Source organism: Amphiura filiformis, chromosome 8 (assembly GCF_039555335.1).
Source record: "Amphiura filiformis chromosome 8, Afil_fr2py, whole genome shotgun sequence".
NCBI classification, from domain to species: Eukaryota; Metazoa; Echinodermata; class Ophiuroidea; order Amphilepidida; family Amphiuridae; genus Amphiura; species Amphiura filiformis.
The window spans coordinates 61,511,668-61,529,703 of NC_092635.1; the positions used below are offsets into that span (position 1 = coordinate 61,511,668).

General features: G+C 35.4%; 1 protein-coding gene across 1 annotated transcript in view; it reads left to right on the forward strand.

Moving 5' to 3' along the window:
* The first annotated feature begins 1,374 nt into the window (after window positions 1–1,374).
* The window catches only part of LOC140159322 (polyamine-modulated factor 1-like), a 33,590-nt gene continuing 16,928 nt past the window's right edge, over window positions 1,375–18,036 (forward strand). The window contains exons 1-3 of the mRNA XM_072182762.1: window positions 1,375–1,609; window positions 15,705–15,810; window positions 17,716–17,819. Of these exons, the coding sequence (XP_072038863.1) occupies window positions 1,410–1,609; window positions 15,705–15,810; window positions 17,716–17,819 (410 nt within the window). The 5' untranslated portion in view covers window positions 1,375–1,409. The remainder of the gene's footprint in view (window positions 1,610–15,704; window positions 15,811–17,715; window positions 17,820–18,036) is intronic.

Here is an 18,036-nt window from a genome sequence, read left to right on the forward strand (position 1 = left end):
GCACATCTAGCATAGGTGCCAAAATCTGATTTTTGATTATTTTTACCCCGGGAATGAGCAAATCACCGAATAGGCTTAGGCCGGCTATACGGAGAGGACCTCTACTCTCACATCCCCGGTGGTCGGAGACGACCCTAGTTCAAGGTGTACTGGGATGTGCCACGGTGACCAGTGCAAACTAACATTTAGGAACCGTCTGTAGGAACCGTCGGATCTACGGTATTCTTTATGCAAATCACTTATTATTGGTTTAGGGACCGTTCACAAACACTTGTAAGGGGGGGGGGGGCCTGATGCAAAAAGGAAAATGGAGTTTATATGCTTTTCTACGGGGTTGACCGATAATTTTCATGTCGAAAAAGGGGGGCCCTGAAATTTTCGAGGTCTGTAAAGGGGGGCCCCGAAAAATGTTCGCGATAAAATTTTTTTGCATCAGGCCCCCCCCTTACAAGTGTTTGTGAACGGTCCCTTAATGCACGGCTTTCACCGGGGGCTTTCATCAGCGTAACAACTTGAATGGACCTTTTAAGTAAATTTGACAAAATATGTTGCAAAAATGTTTGCCAAAAATATTTTACATTAAATTTTTTTTTAATGTTGCCTTGTAATGTTTTTTTTTTCATGACCTTTATAACCCGACATATAAATATTAACAAAACGTTTTGATTAAGCTGTTTATAACTTTATAAGAGACGTTTATAAATTGTATCGTTTTAAGAACATTTTTGTGATTGCTCACTAGTCTGGTGGTGCCCAAGCATAAATGACCCCAAAATGACCACATAGGGTACGGTATGTCAAAAATTGTGTCAAAATTTATGATGTTTCTGAATTCCTTTTGGCAGAATAATTTGCTACAAAAGTTCATTAAATCGGAGCAACTTTAATTCTTGACCCCTAAGCAAAGGCGAAACTTTTAGGGGCTGTGCAATAATTATGAGCCTTGGGGAGGGTAAAATGGGGGGGCAAGCAATTTTGGCCAGCCGAGGGGGGGGAAGCGATTTTTGGCACACATTCCCGCGCCTTTTAAACAAAACGCTCTAAAAAAGCTTAGCAAACAGTATGGAACGTTTTAATATGACAATTTTCTTGCTCGCTGCGCTCGCATCATATATCTAGACCCTAATTTGCAAATTGGTATCCCAAAAATTTGGCATGTGTAAAGGAGGCGGGCAATTGGCGTGTCGAGAGGGGGGCAAGCGATTTTTGGCAGGCCGAGAGGGGGGGAAGCGATTTTGGATACCCCAAAACCGTAGCACATCACCGTATACGGTCGGTCCTTCAATCAGGGAGACCCCCGGTTTGACAGGTGGTTGAGCTGAAATGTTTAGTGCAAAGATGATTATTATGTTTTGGCAGGTGATTTGGTGTAGTGCGCCCTTGACCTCGCCGGGAAACTCAATTTCAAAATGGCGACGAACGTGACAGAACCAAAACAAACTGAACCAACTGCTTCATTAGAAAATAAAGATGTTTCTTCTACGAATACAACAGTATCAAGTGAAATTTTAGAGACAACAGAAGATAGTCATGTCGACGAAGGCCCACATATGGTACATCTGAGGCAGGCTCTACATAAAACTATCAAGAAATGTATTGGGGCTGCAAGGTAAGCTTAATGATCATTCATGTACAATAATGTAGTGTACAACTAGCATGACTAGTAATCAGACTAGTCCGAATAATCAGACCCAGAACAAAATATTAATTTCTGACATGATCGTGTTCTGCGGTCTGAACTGTTTTCATTCGAAATCTTGATGGCAAAGTGGACAAAAGAAGCAATGCTCCTACTTCACAGTTTTTTAATCCCCTATTCATGTTGCGTGAATCACTCTATATTGTGGACTGCTCATGCTTTTTGATACTTGAGTATTTGGACAAGCGGAAAAGTTTTGACAGGCCCTTTTGTCTACCTCTCTGTTTGTAAACAAACGAGGAGGTCGAAATTGTCCTCCTCGCCGAATACGAAAGTCAGCGTAATAGTACGGCACTAAGTAATGTACAACTTGTTACAAACTTCAAAAAGCCAGTTCAATTTTCAAAATAGTCCAACGATCACTGACGTTGCTCAGACTGAAAGCATGGATAGTGATTAATTGGAGCTGTATCATACCAGGGATGCCGGATGTGAGAGTGCATACTCCAATCTACAATTGGTATACCGGTACATGTAAATAGATAGTATTTCTGTCTGAATTCATGACCTGATTTTTGTTTTCAGTTTTCGGAATATTTCAGACAACTTAACAACAAGTCAACAACAAACAAAATGTATGATGATAAAATACTTGATATCCCTTTTCAGAGGAAAAAATATTTATTCAAAATTTGAATTTATAATGTTTTTTTCCTCTGAGAAAAAGGGGAAATATGGGCCTGCAGGGACAAAATAACATTTGTCATATGTTTGTAGTGGGAAATTCCACAATATGATATAATGATATCCAGTTGTAGTAAAAAACTACAAATTTCGAACGTTCAGGACTTGTTCTCAACTCAAGTTGTAGGAAGTGCCATAGGGGTGTCTCCGGTATTAAATGTTTTCATTAAATAAATGTCGCAAAATATTTATATTGACAATTTAATTTTAAACAACCTGTTTGACCTATCCATACTCACAGTGTGTTTTCTAAATGTAGTTCCAGTAACTGAAATACATGTAGGGGAGATTGGGGTTAGTTGGAACGCAGGGTAAGTTGAAACATTGTATTTTTTTCTGACACAAAAATTAATTTGGAAAAATACTGGCACCTAGTAATAGGTATTAGTAAGGGTCATCCACCAAATTAGCAACAGCACTGATGCCCCACCAGTGTTGGCTTGGGAAAGGAATATCTGTTTTTTGACTTACTGACTAATTTTTATACCTCTCAGAAAAGATGGGTTATCTCCATGTTGTTTGAAGATTCAGGGATTATTTTTGAGTATCATAAGCACTAGTAGTAAGTCCCAGAATAATGTTAAATAAAAGTTTTATTGTATTTCTTATTTTGTGTAAGGGTTGTTTTACAATCGGGGTACATTTGGGCTGAGCACCATATTGTGCCCTGTTTCAAATATTAGATTAATTTATGATTAAAAGTTGACATGCCTAATTATTGGCCCCTATTAGTTCCACCTATAGCCACAAAAAACTGTTTGAAATGCTTAGCAAATGATGAAAATATACATTTCTGTATGATTTTGGGACAAAATAGCCGTCTCATTTGAAATTTGTGAACTTTGCAAATGATATATCACTGCCAGCAATAACATAAAAACATATTTTGACAGTTCAGAAGTAATGTTTGAAACATGATTGTTCAAAATTGAGAACCACGTAAGATTGCGTCTGTTTCATTAATTGTACCATTTATTCAAATTTATGTTGAAAATTCCGTCAAAAAATGTCCTCTCCGAATACAAGCTCGTAATCCATAGTTAACATTGACCCAAGACTAAAATTATATTTTCTTGACAAACACATATATCCTACAAACTCATAATAAACACTTAGTCCACTTACACTTAGTTTGCATCACATGTTTGAAAGTTGGACGTTAGGTTTCCGTCAAAATGTGTCCTCTCCGAAAAATTGGGTATACAGAAACATGTACATCAAAAACATGTTTCTGTTATAACTTGAAACTCTGAACACTTGACGCCTAAAAATTTTACAGATTTCCTATTTGACCCATCTACAACACAAAAACAAATAAATTGAGGAAAAACTAGACACTTCATTTTTCACCCCCAGTGAGACAATCTGTGTACCCTGATTGTAAAACAACCCGTAATGAACTTTGAAATGTAAAAATAGGCATCGGGGTTAGTTGAAACTTTTGAGGTGGGTTAGTTGACACGTGAAAATCGCATAGAAAAATATGGTTAAAAATTAGACTTTAAAAAAATTTGTAACATGTTTTCCATTTCTTCAATATTGCTTTAATATGGTTAAAAAGCAATAATACAAGCAAAAAGTGCACACAGAAAGTACATTTTATAATATTTTAGGCTTCTCATATTTTGGTCCATGGTGACACTCGTCACCTTGTGTCCAAAGTATTGGCCCGCACTCCCACATATTTATTTATTCATTTTTTCACACTGATTGTATGTTAAAGGGTACCTTCAAGGGAAGTATAACCCTAACAACACAATAATAATTATTTTGAAATTTTTATAAGCCGTGTTTCAACTAACCCCACCCTATGTTTCAACTTACCCCAGGGGTGGGGTTAGTTGAAACACTTTTTTTCAAATTTTCAAATTGGATTATATGAATAGGGGGTCACATCATTATTTTATCTACAATATAAATGTTTGGCATTAAGTTTTTCAGAAGCATCTTGCAAAAAGATGAAGATAGCAATTTAAATGGTTCAAATTGGATAAAGCGTTTTGAGTTACGCCTAATTTAAAATTTCGAAAAATTGCTGTTTTTCAGCATGATTTGGATAAAAACGCATGTTTTCGACAATATGGCATGTTTGAAGACTAAAAAATCAAAATTATATGCTTCCTATGTCTGATTTTCACTTTAAGTTGCTGTATAACTGAGTCTTTCAACATAGATATGTCAAGAGGTACATCACTTGCTTCAGTTTTTGAAAAAGATTACTCCAAATATGGACTAAAACACCAAAATCAAGGATCGTCAGCACGCTCATTTTAACCCCTTGCAGAATAAAATTGCAGGTTTACGACAATCTCAGATTAAAAATATGAATTGTGAATGGCTGCATTTACACTAAGCCAACTCTAACCCTTGGGTTGAAACACAAAAACAACAACAAAAGCTTCATGTGCATCAAAATATTGTGAGAAATTGCCTCCAAAGTGGGAAAAATCTAGAAAATCAAGGAAATTGCCGCTCAATGTAAAAGTGCTACAGAATGAAACAGCAAGTTACGGACACCCTCGGAATAAAAAATATCAACTTTGTACATCCATATTCAAGGTAAAACAACTCTAGGACTTCAAGTTGGACCACTGCAGTAGATAAAAACAACAAGTTGGTCATAATATGTTGATAACTACACTCCAGAAATGGAAAAATATGAAAACTTCACAAGTAAGGTCAACAATTTCTATATGGGAAAATACACAGGAAAATGGCCAAAAAACAAATGTTTCAATATATTGCCATTTTTGAACCCAACATCCTAGAAATTTCTTGTTTACGTCAAAAGAAAGATATTTTTGTGGAGATTCAGGAAAAAGGAGTCTCAATTTGATTGCACATGTGGCACACAGTAGGGTAACTCATCATCTACAGTCATCATATCAAAATTTCACCCTTGGATGGCGTTTCCTATGGGAAAATACACACGTTTCGGGCAAAAAACATCAAATTTTCAAATTTATCGTAGAAAAAAACAAGTTGTGCCAAAATAAAGATACATTTCTCATGGTTCAGAAAAAGTAACTTTAAAATTCACTACATCGTTGGCACCGGGTCGAAAAACTCACTTTCTAAAGGCAATTTCTTAATTTCTTCTGCGGATCCAGACACTGGTCTTTGCTGATAAATAATCGGGTGCTTTCACAGAGCCGCCGTGTAAAATTCAAAAGGTCATTAGACCTAAAAAATATTTTTTTTGTAACTACACATATACTAAATAAATATTTCAAAATGTTTAGGTCTGTATGAAGAAAACAATTTGATATTTTTTATGCTCAAAACATGCCATTGTTCATTTATGGGTCGTATGCAGACACATAATGAGCAAATGTGTGACCCCCCTAATATGAATAATCATAAGCAGGTCCAATAAAGTTTAAGGCTGTATTTGTAGCATGTATGTATAGGTTTATACTGATATGGTTAGTGTTTCTTGAAAGTAATCGGTTTGCGTTAAAAAGACGATTTTGTGAAAAATGTTTCAACTAACCCCAATCTCCCCTACTCAGTATCTTCATTTATCATTAGGACGCTATTATGTATTCAGGTCCGTAGTAGGCGTAGTTGTCATTATGATAAAGACTGTCAAAGTCTTACTGGCAGGACTACTGTGTTTTCATATCATATTTTGTGATGAAAAATGATTACAAATGAGCAAGATTTCTCTGTTCCGACGGCTAAGTACAGATATGAATGCACATTAAACCGTGGGGTTATAGCACTTCTTGGAACTCCTGGTCAGAGCCGGGAGTTTCAATTATTGGAACTGCATGCACAGTCTTAGCTAGGATTTGACTAAGTGCCCCAGGCCTCCAGAAAATTTTCTGCTGTCTGGGAACTTAATGACAAGTGCTGAAAATTTTCTGTGAAATAACTGAAATAGGCCTATGTGCGCATAGCGGACATCATGAGCGCGAAGCGCGAAATCCTAACGTCCAGGGTTTAGAGTTTAGATGCTGTTTAGTATTACTGTCAAAACTCAACAATTTTTTATTTATTTTTTAACATTTTTTTAGAAGTATTTTGCAGTTTTGAAGAACCACTGGACCTATTCTGAAGGGTTAGGATTATTCACAGATAATTTGAAAAAAAAATGGAAAAAAATTACGAAAAAATTACAGTTTGTATGCCTTATGGCCATGTGTTTTGAGTTGGTAGATTTTTCGGTACCCAAAATTTCCAATTTTTTTCTCTATGAAAATGCACGCTTTTTGATAAAAATATAATTGTTTGTTAACTAACCCCATAAGTACAAGAAAAGTATACATTTCCTGACAGGAAAATAAACAGGGAATCCAAAAATGATATTAGTTTCCCAATAGGAAGATTGGTTAGGGAGGTTGTGGACTTTGAATAGCAACATTTTCCATAAAAAATGTTTGATCTTCAGTGATATATATTTTTTACATATTACACCCTATGCTGAAAAGAACATCATATTTGAGTTCCTTGGCTCAAGAGCTTTAAAAAAATGTATACCTTTATTGTGATACCTGCTACAGGTTTCACCAGGCCGTTGCAACTCATATGCTAGCGCAATACAAAAAGGTGGCGACAGCGTCGGCTTTCCCTGTGTATTACCCTGTACTAACATGGCGTCCAATGGCGTCTCCCGGGCGGGGCCATTTTGGAAAAGTAAAGAAAAATGCTGCTGCCACCACGATAGTACTAAAAGCTACGTAAAAAAATATGCGTAGTGCTGTGGAGACTTACTTTAACATGACGTCACGAATATGCTAATTAAAGAAAAATGCTGCTGCCATCTACGTCCACATGTTGCAAGCGTGACGATCGCCTGGCCTCACGTCGACGAACGGAGTTTCAATTCCATCGCACTACGTGCTCTATATACTTATTCCATGGTTTCACTGTGTGCGAACATATTTGAAACACACATTTGAGGCATTCCGAATAGGGATTTACACACAAACAGTGCAATTTAAGGCATTATCTGTAATCAAGGGATTTGCACTAGAAATTCACTAAATTTAAAGACAGAGTAACCTTTTTTAGTTTCTAAATGATTGTTCTTAAGTCTTTACAACATAAAACCAATTAAAAGAAGCAAATATATCAATATACCCCCATTTTTTTGAAATTTTTAGTTAAATTTACATATCAATCCTCCATGCTCCACCCTGTCATGTTTTCATTAAAATCAAAATAACTTAAGAATGGTTTATGCTACATAAATTGTTATGGTATCAATACAAAGGTCTCATCAAAAGCTTTAAATTGATAGGTAATTTGTCTAGGTAGGTGACACCCTTGACTTAAAAATACTAAGAATTAGCACAAAAAATCTCGCACAAAAGTACTGCTCCACCCTATCGGTGTACCCAGTTTAAAACGCATGGCCTTATGCAAACCATTAACTTGTGTTTACCTCTTCACCTATCACATATTATAAATGCATGGAAAACCAATGCATCTATAATATGTGATAGATGAAGAAATTTAAACATTAGTTAATGGTTTGCATAATACAGGATAACAAACTGTAATTTTTTTCTGATTTTTTTTTCTTTTTTTTAAATTAACTGTGAATGATCCTGAAGTTTCATAATAGGTCCAGCGGTTCTCCAAGATCGCCGAAAACTTTGGAAAAAAAAAAAAAAGAAAAAAAAGAGGATGTACCTTCTGCATCAGCATACTTTTCATAGAATAACACGATCGCGATCGCGCTAACCTTGACCTTGCCCAGCAACGACCGTGCGGTTGGTTAATTCTCAAAAGCTGTGTTTGTGCCGTAAGCTGTCTTTGCATAGTATACTTGACGCAAATACCTGTGTGTTATACCCAAGTTGGCTTTAAATGATTGAGAATTAGATATTGTACATATACACGTAGATGGCTAACACCAATACACCATATCAGGAGAAAGGCGCAGGATTGGTTGTTTTAGTAAATTTCCTATACTTAAGGTATAGGGAAATTTTACATTTCGCCACATATATAAATTGTACAAATAGCACAAATAGCTAGAAGTAAATGCAAAAGACAAGGGTTCAAAGGGCTTTAACGTACTGGCCATAAGCAATTTTGAACTTAGATTATTTTTCTCATATCCTAGTTGCTTCCAATGATCGCTATTTGTGCAATTTGTGCAATTGGTGGAAAGGGCTTTAAGGTGCCGACTATATAAGGCTCTGGTTTTTTTAACATGTATCAAAAGGCTAAATGACACTTTGGGAGACCCCAGCAGAAACACATGACATATTTCAGGATAACTTTTTATATTTTTATGTAGTGTAGACCTAGGCTAATCTTCCATAGCTTAACAAAATTTGTCCCAGTTTTCTTTCTTTACTTGTGACAAGACCAAATGTCCAATTGTTAACGGAAATTTGTCAACCTAACAAAAGTGACTAATTTGTTTTGTTTACAAAATAAAACCAGATCAGCTCTGAGTATTCTGTTCAATATTTTATGAACACATGTTAGTACAAGATCCAAGAAATCCAAGATTTACCTAAATAATTTCTAACATGAAAAAATGTTGAGCACTTGAAAATTATGTTTCGGACGTTACATTTTCCGTTAACAATCTTGCTCTATTTTTAACATGGTCTAAGTGATTGTTTTATCATGTAAAACATACACAAATACTTTAAATGTTTGCCTCAGGGCAATATAAATAATTGCAAGTGCAAATTTTGCATCGGTTGAATGTTTTCAAATTATGGTGAAGCATTACTTAAATGGGTCTCATTTTCCGTTAACAGTTTTGTAACATCCGAAAGAATACATATTGTCTTATAATTATGTGAAGAACGATACTAGCTTTGAATTTTCATTATTAAGTTGAAGTAGACATGACAACAAGTATCTAAATGAAAAATGATTTCACTTCCTCTCGACTTTATGTAAAATGTTGGCCACACAACATTTCCGTTAACAATGGTAACATCCGAATCAAATGTAACATCCGAGACAGAAAGAGTGACATTTTGTTGAAGAAATTTAATTAGAGGGGAAATAAAAGGTCAAATGGATTGGAAATCATGGGAAGGCCATAGTAGAAACATTTTTATCATACCCAGGTTTGTTCTTTGAGTGTGCAAACCGTTAACATGTCAAGTTTGTTTCGGATGTTACAAGGCAAAATGTTAACGGAAAATGAGGCCAATAACAGGGCATTGTAAGAAGATTTTAGAATATACACTTAAATGAATGTGAATTTCTAGTAAATATGGTGTACATCCTCATTTTCCTAATATTGCTGACTCCATTTCACCTTTGTTAACCTTGCTAGTGGAAAAAAATTACAAGTTGTTAGCTCTACAATATCTATTGTCTCTATGCATAACACATAAGATAAAAAGCAACATAATTAATTTGGTTCACTCTTTTCAAATTAATTTCATTACTGACATATGCACATGTCCTAAGAAATTTATTTTAAATTTGAAAAGCAACTTACACTGAATATTTCTCCATTACACTAGCAAAATATACTTTGATTTAAAATGTGTTTCGGATGTTACCCATTTTTTGTTAACAAGTCCAAAATGAAGTTGTAATTTCAATAAACTTTATAATATTTTAGCATAAGATGACATCTAAAACTTATTGAAAATAATTAAGTAGCAATTTTGTCATAATCATTTATTTCAAAATTGAAAAAAGCTGCATTTTCATAAAAAAAATTATCATTTTAACATAAAATATATATAAGTATGTACATGTGTTAGGCCTATATTGGAATCACTATGCACATATACCAGAAACAAAGCAGGAGAAATACTTACTATGCTTCATACAGCTTCATTATGTCCGATAAAACAATAAATTATCAATGGAAACAAATTAACCACTAAGAAAAATACTCTTACAACAGAACAAGTTTCATGGGAATTATTTGTTAACACAGACTTATGAGCTGTTTTAATACGAGCAGTTTTTGCATATTTTATATGTGCAAATGATAAATGATTGTGCCTTGCATTAAAAAAATTCTGAGTGTCCATCATGGCAACATACCTGTTGTATATGCAATGATCTCATGTTTGTTAATTCAACTTCCAACCATCAAACTTTGTAAAAATGTTAACATCATGTAACATCCAAATCACTGCCTTTACTTATACCCATATTTGTACGTATTTTGAATCATTTGAATAATTTCAACAGGTTTTCTGATTCAAAGTGATTGATATTATGCTAAAATAATGAAATGTCCCAAATGTTTCCTTCAATAAGTTCAATTAGATTGCAATTGCATGTTAACGTAATGTAACATCCGAAACACTTTTAAGTTGGGAAGACGTAAAAGAAAGCCTGATTATGATTCTAAGAAAGGTGTAGCCCTTTGTGTTATCAACTTAATGCTTCAGGGAGCTAATTAATTTGGTTTATTATGATTTCCAGTGCACATTTACAATAAGGATGTGGGTAACAATGTATATGAATAAATGCCATATCAGTACATGTATATACATCTAAATTAAAAAATTTCTTCAGTAAGATGAAAATATCATTTAATGATGATTAGATTTTCAAGTGATAGGTTTAATCATCTGACAGTGATTATCATTTACATTTTTGAACTAATATGTGCTTAGAAATAGGGCCAGATACCTGCAAACAATGCATGTTAACAAAATAATGTAACATCCGAAACCCACAAGTATCTAGAGTTACATTTTTACTATAAAGGCATTATCAAACTTATTTTGATATGTCAGTACTTGGTTTTCATTACCTTGTTCACATATGGATTAGCAATATATGTGGATGAAATTAATTACATTTAGAGCATATTTTTGACCACCAAACCTGCTATTTTGCCCATTTTTTCAGTTTCATATGCCTGAAAAGTTACCTAAAAGTGATCGCAGAATGGCGATATTTGGTCAATAGTAACTTGGACTCATTATTTTCCTATGACAACTAATTTGGTAACTAATGGGCATTACAATAAGCAATATCTAGCTTTGGCAACAAGTTGCTTTTTTATGAAAAAATCTCATTTGGCCAAAGGGTCTACAAAGTTTACAGACCAAATGAACAGAATTAAGCTCCAAGTTTTGTATTTTCATAAAATTCAAGTCATCTGCTTTGAGAAACAACATATTTTAAGTGTCTTCTGTCAATTTCATTTTTACCCTCTCAGTTCACACTTTTGATACATGTTAAAAAAACCAGAGCCATAAGCAATTGTGACATTGATCGCCAATTCCCTTCTAGCCGTCAGCAATTTGTGCAATTTATGCAATTTTGAACTTAGATTATTTTTCTCATATCCTAGTTGCTTCCAATGATCGCTATTTGTGCAATTTGTGCAATTGGTGGAAAGGGCTTTAAGGTGCCGACTATATAAGCAATTATGACATTGATCGCCAATTCCCTTCTAGCCGTCAGCAATTTGTGCAATTTATGCAATTTTGAACTTAGATTATTTTCTCATATCCTAGTTGCTTCCAATGATCGCTATTTGTGCAATTTGTGCAATTGGTGGAAAGGGCTTTAAGGTGCCGACTATATAAGCAATTATGACATTGATCGCCAATTCCCTTCTAGCCGCAATCAGCAATTTGTGCAATTTATGCAATTTTGAACTTAGATTATTTTTCTCATATCCTAGTTGCTTCCAATGATCGCTATTTGTGCAATTTGTGCAATTGGTGGAAAGGGCTTTAAGGTGCCGACTATATAAGCAATTATGACATTGATCGCCAATTCCCTTCTAGCCGACCCCAGTTTTTGCAATTTATGCAATTTTGAACCGAGATGATTTTTCGCATATCCTAGTTGCTTCCAATGATCGCTATTTGTGCAATTTGTGCAATTGGTGGAAAGGGCTTTAAGGTGCCGACTATATGAGAAATTATGACATTGATCACCAAGTCCATTCTAGCCGTCAGCAATTTGTGCAATTTATGCAATTACCCCCCCCCCTTGCAAAAAAGTCCACTGTTTCAAAAGCGAGTTGACTTGTTGTAAAATTCTTAACTCGCCAGCGGGACTTGCCGTATGATGCCTAGGATGATGAAGATTGATGAGGATGACAAGATGCCGATGCCTCAAATTTAGTATGACTCGGATGATGAATTGAATATAATGATGATGATGATGACTCCGATATGATGCCTAGATGATGATGACTCCGATAATGATGAATATGATGATGATGATGATGATGATGATGATGATGATGATGATAATGATGATGATGTTGACGACGACGATGATGATAAAACCTGACATTTTAATGTTATTAAAACGTTTTTACCTAAACCAAAAGCCAAAATATAACTAATTTAAAACGTTTTTTAAACGTTTTTGTGTTTGCTGGGATAGTTAGGGCGGTTTTCGGACTTGTTTTTTCTTTCTAAACATCCTCGACGTATCATTCTTCCTTAAATTTTCTCGGTTTGTAATAAGGCGGTTCTCGACAGCAATGGGACAGCGCTATTTTGGGAGTCTAATTACCCAGGAATAAGAGCTAAATCAAACGTGAAATTTTGTTGATGACGATACCTCGCATGATGAAGACTTGGATGATCATGATGACCATGATGATGAGGATGACAAGACGGCGATGCCTCAGATTCATGATGATGATGATGATGATGATGATTAAGGCAGCCCCGAAAAGTTTAGTGTTAGTGTTAGGGCGGTTTTCGGACTTGTTTTTTCTTTCTAAACATCCTCGCATCGTATCATTCTTCCTTAAATTTTCTCGGTTTGTAATAAGGCGGTTCTCGAAAGCAATGGGACAGCGCTAAGGCGATGCCTCAAATTCAGTATGACTCGGATGATGAATTGGATATAATATCATCACACTGCCGACGCAGCTTTTGACTATAATGATGATGCCTAGGATGATGATGACTCCGATAATGATGAATATGATGATGATGATGAATATGATGATGATGATGATGATGATGATGATGATGATGATAATGATGATGATGTTAACGAAGATGATGATGATAATGATAATGAGGATGATGATGATGATGATGATTAAGGCAGCCCGAAAAGTTTAGTGTTAGTGTTAGGGCGGTTTTCGGACTTGTTTTTTCTTTCTAAACATCCTCCGAGTCGTACGTATCATTCTTCCTTAATTTTTCTCGGTTTGTAATAAGGCGGTTCTCGAAAGCAATGGGACAACGCTACGGCGATGCCTCAGATTCAGTATGACTCGGATGATGAATTGGAAAATTATAATATCATCACACTGCCGACGCAGCTTTTGACTATAATGACTATAATGATGATGATGATGATGATGATGATGATGATATGAAAGCGGTTCTCGAAAGAAATGGCAGCGCGAGCCCGGAAAAGTTGAGTGTAACCGTACTTAGGGTGGTTGACGGATTTTCTTTTTGCTTATAAGCATCCTCGCACGTATCATTCTTCCTTAAATTTTCTTTCCACCAATTGCACAAATTGCACAAATAGCGCTTACTGGAAGCAACTCAGATATTGTCCTCATTGCTTTTATAAATTGCATAAATTGCAACACCTGTGGCTATTTCTACAATTTGTAAAAATTGCTCACTTACATGGCTATTTGTACAAATTTCACACTTTATTGCAACGGTAGGCAATTTGTGCAATTGACTGACATAAATGGCACAAATTGCAACACCTGTGGCTATTTATGCAATTTGTAAAAATTGCTTACATACATGTACGTTGCTATTTGTGCTATTTGTACAAATTGCACACTTTCCTGCAACTGTAGGCTATTCGTGCAATTTACTGACATAAATTCCACAAATTGCAACACCTGTCGCTATTTATGCAATTTGTCCGACATAGATTGCATCAATTGCAACTATCTGTGGCTATTTATGCAATTTGAGAAAATTGCTTAAGCAACTGGCTATTTGTGCAATTTGTGCTATTTATACAAATTGCACACTTTCTTGCAATTGAAGGCTACTTGTGCAATGACCAATCCTGCGCCTTTATCAGTGTCCGTTTTAAGGGAAAAAATCTGGTCATCCGCCGGATGACGTCCATGCCATGAAATCTGGTCATCCGCCAAAATTTTTGGTCATCCGTATATTATCCCCCAAAGTCGGGATTTCTCAAAATTTTAAGTATCAAAAAGTAATGTAAACAATCAATATTTAACAGGCACATAAGTTACGCATTTAAGCAATGATTTTGAAATTGCATGTGACCAGTGCGAGGCGACGTTGAAACAACGTTTTTGCTGTCAAACTGTCACGACCTCAAAGGCACAGTTCCAAACAAGCATAATTGCGTGGAAGCGATGTTCAGTGTAGTGTATCATTTACAGATTCCTTCTAACAGGCCAAAGGTCAACGAAATAATAACACAATCACAAAGACACAGTACGAGTACGGAGTAAAAGAAATCTGCACAGTGCACACTAATTATAATCGAGCCCAAACTAGGTATGTGGGGATGCGGCGGTGTGAAAGCGAAATACGAAGACTTCCGGGATGGATGTTATCATGTTCCATACACGACCGTGCGTAAGCTTAATGATTTTAAATTGACTTTATCGAACAATTACTATTTCAATTAGTTGGCGATTTTAGCTTTAAAATCATGGAAAACTGATTGGGAAAACTGAGATATAATTACGTTTTAAATTAATTTTGATGAGGAATCGTAGGACATCGTTTCAGACACTGTAATGGTGAAAAATATGTGGACGTCCGCCGGATAACCGGCAGTGAATTTCTGGTAATCCGACGGCAATTTTGGCCGTCAGGACGCCCGGATTACCACTTAAAACGAACACTGGCCTTTATGCATATCAGGCAATATTAACCCTTTTCCATGCATTTGCACCAACAAATTGATGTGATAACAGCAAGGTATACAATACATGGGCTCTTCCATTTGAAATTGATACACCCCTATTGATGACTTGACCTACATGTACATGTATGGGCGTACTATGCTTGACCTGACTATTCGACACAGGGAGTGTGTATTTCAAATGGCAGTTGTCGGGCCTGTTTAAACACAACAAATACAATATCTATACTCTGGCTGTTGCATTGGTAGAGATAAGAAGGAGAAGACTAAACACAGCAATATCTATGCCCCGTTGCACGGGCATATAGATCACACTGCTCTAAATTCGGGATCTGATGGAATCTATTGGTCCCCTCTGTGAACTCGGGGCCCAATCGATTCCACCAGATCCCTCATGAGCAGTAATTTGTATACGATATATATCCCATTCCCAGTGCCCATGCCTTGAACCAAGGCTACCCTCTCAAATCCTGAAAACAAAAATGTGATGGGAAACTATATGAATCAACTTCATTGGCCTTCTCAGTCTCACTTTCAAATGATTTTAAATGTTTTCTTACAGATATACCAGATTTGCCAAAAGCTACAAATTTGCTCATCAAAAGAAACCACAAGCTTTAAAAAGTATTGTCAAACAATTTGCAGAAAATCTACAGTCAGAGATTGAGGTAAGGTAATAATAATACTATTAGTTATTAGGTTCAGCGGAGGCAGGCCCGTACGCAGGGGGGTGCGACGCTGAACCCAGTATGACACTGAGCGCATGATAATTTCCCGTACCTTTACCGACGCTGAACCTAATAACGAATTTATCATACCACTACATGTAAGTCATTCTAAATATTGAAATAATTATGTTTTTAAACATTTTAATTGCTGCATCAAAAATTAGATGACTGTTCTGTGTATTACGTATTGCGTGCATTTTACGTGCCAGGTTTACGCGAAACGCCTTTACATGTGTACCTTGACGTATACGCATATCATGCTTGCAAAATACGCTCTCACTGACTAGATATGGTCATGCGTTTTAAACTGGGTACACCAATATGGTGGAGCAGTACTTTTGTGCGAGATTTTTTGTGCTAATTATTATTATTTTTAAGTCAAGGCTAGGTGTCAGCTACCTAGACAAATTACCTATCAATTTAAAACTTTTGATGAGGCCTTGGTATTGATACCATAACATTTTATGTAGCATTGACCATTCTAAAGTTATTTTGATTTTAGTGAAAAAATGACAGGGTGGAGCCGAGGATTGATATGGAGGATTGATATGTAAATTTAACTAAAAATTTTTAAAAAATGGGGGGGTATATTGATATATTTGCTTCTTTTAATTGGTTTTATGTTGTAAAGACTTAAGAACAGTAATTTAGAAGCTAAAAAGGGTAACTATGTCTTTATATTTAGTGAATTTCTATTGCAAATCACTCCAATTACAGAAAATGCCTTAAATTGCACTGTTTGTGTGTAAATCCCTATTCGTATGTCCCAAATGCGTGTTTCAAATATGTTCGCACACAGTGAAACCTGTAGCAGGTATCACAATAAAAGTATACATTTTTTTAAAGCTCTTGAGCCAAGGAACTCAAATATGATGTTCTTTTCAGCATAGGGTATAATATGTAAAAAATATATCCCACTGAATGAATATCAAACATTTTTTATGGAAAATGTTGCTGTTCAACTTCCACTACCTCCCTAACCAATCTTCCTACTGGGAAACTAATATCATTTTTGGATTCCCTGTTTAATTTCCTGTCTGAAATGTATACTTTTCTTGTACTTATGGGTTTAGTTAAAACAAATAATTATATTTGTATCAAAAAGCGTGAATTTTCAAAGAGGAAAAAAATTGGAAATTTTGAGTACCGAAAAATCTACCAACTCAAAACACATGCCATATTATAAAGCGTAAATACGCACTCAATGACTGGATACGAAAATATATCTGGTTAGCGGTGTTCATTGATGTTTCCCTTAGTGGTATGATAAAGATTAAACATAGAATCAAACTTTAAACAAAAAGTGATACATGTATGAAGTTTTGTTGCACATTGATTATTTTAGGACCCATAGGTCTAAGGATATATATGAAAAAAATCCTTTGTCTCAAAGCTCCCGCACGTGTTAGAAAACTTGTGCGCATTAGGTTAATATAAAGTCATCATTTAATTTTATTTCCCTTATTTTTTTAAAAACAAAACCTGAAAAATAACATGTTACAAGATTGCGAGTTTTACGCAAAATAAAACTGAGAAATTAAAGACATGGGCTGTATTTGTGATTTATTTCTTTTTCCAGTTGTACAGCACATTGTATATGGATGTCACAGTATCAAAACGGTCACCTTGACAAGCATTTCAAAATTCTACAAAAAAAAAAAAAAATTGCATTCCACATTAGGTTTTCAGAAGCTGAAGAGCTTTGAGACAAAGGATTTTTTTTAATATAGCCTAAGTCAGCAGAAATTATTAATATGCATCTCATTGAACTTGAATCATTTTGTAAAACCAAACATGCATCTGAAAAGTTAATATTGTAATTCTATGGGTAATTTGGACTTGCAGAAAGAGCTGGAGTTGATGATAACAGAAGAAAACTTGGTGCCTTTATTTAATGAACTAGATCAACAGATCAAAGATGCTCCACCAAAATCAGATACACCAGCATGGTAAGTGCAGTAGTATGTGTTTGTTGAAAATGTATTTTGTATCTAGATAGGAGTTTGGCAAATGTGTCCCTATTATTTCAGGAAAAAGTTTTTTGTGATGCGAAGTTGTCCGCAACCCAATAAGACATCAAATTTTGTTTACATTTACGGAGTCGGTCACCCACCTTTACACAGTATTATTTGTGGAGCCTAAGAGCATATCAGGCACTGCATTCTG